Here is a 4184-nt window from a genome sequence, read left to right as displayed (position 1 = left end):
CATTTAATTTATTAAAACAACACACAAAACAAAAACAAAAAATCCACATATTTTTCTTACTCCATTAAATATACAACTGTATTAAATAATTTTATATCCTGAGATCTATTTCTGGATTTTTTGTTCTACTAAATAATTTTTATTGTATATTTGTATAGCTGCTTCTGATAGAAAATGCTCTATTACTTATAATTTCTTTGTGTAATTTTCTTGGTTATCATTAGGCAATTATTCTTTCAAATTAACTATATTATTTCACCTAGTCAAAAAACTTTCATTGAGATTCTAATTGGAAATAAATTAAATTTGCATATTAATTTTGGGAGACCATTTTTAAAAATGTATTGAGACTTTATATCCAAGAACATGTTTTCATTGGTTTCTTTTGCCTTTTATTAAGATTATATAGCTGTTTTACATAAGTTGTGTGTCTTGTTCTATAAAATTTCTCCCTATATTTTATAGTTTTAGCTACTTTTACATGTGGAATATTTTTTCTTATTTTTATTTCTAGGCTTTTAGTGGTAAAGAAGAGAAAAGCTGTTGACTTCTATCTAGCCAATTTCAAAGTTTTATTAATACTGTGCTTATTTTCTTTAATTTGGTGGGTTTTCTATATATACTATTATAGCATTAATAAAGTATAGTTTTTATCTCTTATTTTCTATTGTTTATAGTAGATATTTCTTATATCGTTCATTTGCTAAAACCTTTAAAGCAATAATTTTAAAAAATGGTGATAGTAGGTGCCTCTAATTTTTTATTATAATTAAAATTACTAACTTTTTGCCACTTAGGATACAGAAAGTTGTTAGTTTGGGGTAATCTTTAGGAGATTTCTTCTACTTTTGTTTGATTCAAAGTGTTTCTAAAAACAGCTGCCATATTTAATCATGTTCTTTTCAGTGACTACATTTGATTGCCAATTTTTTTCCTTTAATTTATTTAAGTATAGGATTAGACAGATTTCCCAATTTGAGACATTCTTGCTCTTTGTGCATGTGTTTACTTGCTACTCTTATAAATTCCTAGAGAAATATTTATCAAAATGTGTCAAATGTTAATAGCTATTACTTAAAAGGTTCCATGATCAAATTAATTTGAAAAACTCTGGACTAAGCAAAATTAAATGGTACTTCTCAGAACCATTAAAACTAATGGACATTGTTAACTTGCAAGAGATTAGGATACAAAAGGTTTAGCAAACTTTATTTGACCATCTATTTTCCATATGCCATCCCATGGTACTATATTAGAGTAGAACTTTGGGAAATGCTAAAATAGAGATTATATACTAAGATTTGCAAATATTTTCAGCATATGAGACCAATTAAATAATGAAGGCAAGGGTGATAAGTAAAAGTCACAAGTATAGAATGCCAAAACCATTTGAAGAAAATAATTTAACATTTTGTGCCAGTTGTACTCACTTCTATTTATACAAGAATCTTGCTTGGGTAGACCCAAATTATTGATGTTTCTCATTATATAGACCCATCTTAGAGCATAGGTGGTCCAGAGGCTGAACATAATCCCAGCTTCAGCCAACTGTTAAAGTACAATTCTAGGAAATAATGCAACTGAATCTCTATCCAGCCTCTATTATGTGACCCATAGTATCATGACTATCATTACATGATAACATGGATGGACATTCATGACTAGAGCTTGCACACAGCACTTACCAATGACATATTCCACCCTGAAGAGATCTCTTCTGGGTTCGTATGGACGATTGAAGTCGATCTGGATGTAGAAAGACTGTCCTCTACGTACAATAAGTTTGTTGCTATCATACTTGTCAGTGTGATGATCTATTTTGTTGGTATCCCATCTCTCCTTGAACAGGTGAACACCCGTGACATTAAGGTAGTCTATGCATAAAGAAAAGAATTGAGGCAACTATTTAGTAACTTTGGTTTAAACACAAACTCAAGAAACAAGATTTTTTTTCTGAAGAAGGAAGGTCTGTTGGATAAAACTCTATACACAGGGCTAGTAGGTTTGAGAGTTAGTCTCTTGTGACATTCTTGCTTTCAAAGAGGGTATGTAACAAACTTTTTCCTTTCTGATCTCATTTCGCACCACATGGCACTCACTTTGAGATAGATAGAGCAATGTTGATAATGTGTATTGTATAGATCTCGATACAGAGAAACTAGGACTGAAGTTCAAGTGTTCACATTCCCAGTCTCATGCTACTTTTCCTTATGTCAGGTATTTTCCTGGTGACCACCGCCTCACTGCTTCACTAACTAGGGATAAGCATGGAAGAGCAACTTTAAATATCTAACCTTTAAAGGGGAGGAATGAAATCAGGCAGCCTCAAAGGATGTTCTAAGGACAGAGATGACCATTAATCCAAAATTCTCTTCTTACTTCAAGAAGGGTCAAATACCTCTTCTTTTGTAATTCTAAAAGTAGATCTTGTACCGCAAAGGCAGGCAAGAGAGGGAACAGGTGTGGAGAATGGATACTAATACTTCTACGAGATAGATATGATTGTTCTCACTTTACACGTGCAGAAACAAACCTCACATTTCCCTAACTACAAGTCAAATCCTAGTCCGAAGCCAAAATCTAAATATTTTCCCTCTCATTTTTGTAAGTGGGAATATAAATGTCAGTAATACATTTATCTGTGATAGCACTGGATAGATGTTAGATCTCCTTCTGCTTTTTCCCTATTCCTTCTGAAAATGATCACTTGATGTGAAGGTAACTTTAACTACCTAACTACATTGTAATTTAGAATATCAAGTCTAGCGACAGATTTTTGTGTGTGCATATGCAGTGCTCATGGGGCACTGGGGAGAAAAGCCTGGGTGGGGGATGCACTGGCCTCTTGCCTTCCCTCCATTTACCTGACCATACAAGCTGTATGGTTTGCCTTAAAACTATGAACACAGTGTGCACGGAATGAACAACTACTGAGCTGGTGCTGGTCCATCATTTTGCAATACTCCAGTGACTTCCTCTGCTTTCGCACAGGAATCCTGTGTAGGATGCCTGGTTCTCTCCAGCCTCATTTTTCTTCTCATTGGGAAAACCAAGAAGTTGGGCTTATTAAGATACTCTCCAGTTCTAAACTGTAGGAGTCCCTGAAACACTCTTAATTCATTCAAAGTTCAGGTAATCTTAAGTTTAAATCTCAGGTCTCATAATTACTTAGGTAAGAGACATTCCTCTCAGAAGCCGAATTTCCTCAACTTTAAAATGTGAATACTAATACCTTAATAATTTTTGTGAAGATTCAGTGACATAATGATGCAATGTGTCCAGCACATAGTGGGTCATAGGCTTACTTATGGATCATTGAATATGAACTTTGATGGAACCAATTTATATTTTACATGGTGTAGTGCTCAATGGGCTATTCTGACTGTAACACTGCAGCAAACAGAAAGTGAAAGATGCAGTTTTATTTTTACTTCATCTCAGAACCTTGCCATAGTACATGGTCCCCTGAAGGGCACTTCCCTTCCATTATGCTGTGGACTAAAAGTGTTTAATTCTCTAGACCACTCTCTTATAAGCTGCCTTTCCCTTAAGTTCTCTAGCCTTATTAAGGTCACAATCCCTAGCGTTAAACCAGCTTCAGGAAGAGCTGAATAAGAAGGGGTCAAGATGGTGGAGTAGGAAAATCCTTAACTTACCTACTCTGACAGGTACACCAAAACTACAACTACAAATAGACCAACTTTCTTTGAGAATGACCAGAAGACTAGCAGAATAGATTTTCTACAACTAAGGATATAGAGAAAAAGCCACATTGAGAATGGTAGGAGGGTCTAGTCAGGACCCACACCCCTTCTGTGGCATCACAAGGGATTTCAAAACCTTGGAGGTCTCCCTCGTGTAGTGATAGATCTGAAACCCACATTGAGCTCCCCAGCCCAGGAGAAACTTCACCAGGAAGAGGAGTTCACATAACATCTGGCTATGAAAACCAGTGGGGCTTATGTCCAGAAGAGCTGAGGGCTTTAGGAAACCAATTCTGCTCTTAAAGGACTTGAGCAAAAACTTACTCTCTTGGAGTTCCAGCATTGTGTCAGCAGTTTGAAGAGCTCCTGGGTGATACTGAAGGAGATACACTGACTGATTTTAGGGTGAGTGCTGCAAGAGCAGGAATCTGTTGAAGCTTCTCTAGGGACAAAAGCTCTGGCAAATGCTTTTTTTTTTTT

The 4184-nt window shown here is 35.4% G+C and overlaps 1 protein-coding gene across 1 annotated transcript in view; it reads right to left on the bottom strand.

Annotated features, from left to right (window-relative positions):
* The window catches only part of F13A1 (coagulation factor XIII A chain), a 169569-nt gene that overhangs the window by 142476 nt on the left and 22909 nt on the right, over positions 1 to 4184 (bottom strand). The window contains exon 3 of the mRNA XM_011367075.1: positions 1686 to 1874. Coding sequence (XP_011365377.1) covers positions 1686 to 1874 — 189 coding nt within the window. The remainder of the gene's footprint in view (positions 1 to 1685; positions 1875 to 4184) is intronic.

Source organism: Pteropus vampyrus, unplaced genomic scaffold (genome assembly GCF_000151845.1).
Source record: "Pteropus vampyrus isolate Shadow unplaced genomic scaffold, Pvam_2.0 Scaffold129, whole genome shotgun sequence".
NCBI lineage: Eukaryota > Metazoa > Chordata > Mammalia > Chiroptera > Pteropodidae > Pteropus > Pteropus vampyrus.
Note: the sequence above shows the minus strand (reverse complement) of the source record. Positions and strands in the feature narration are given on the sequence as shown.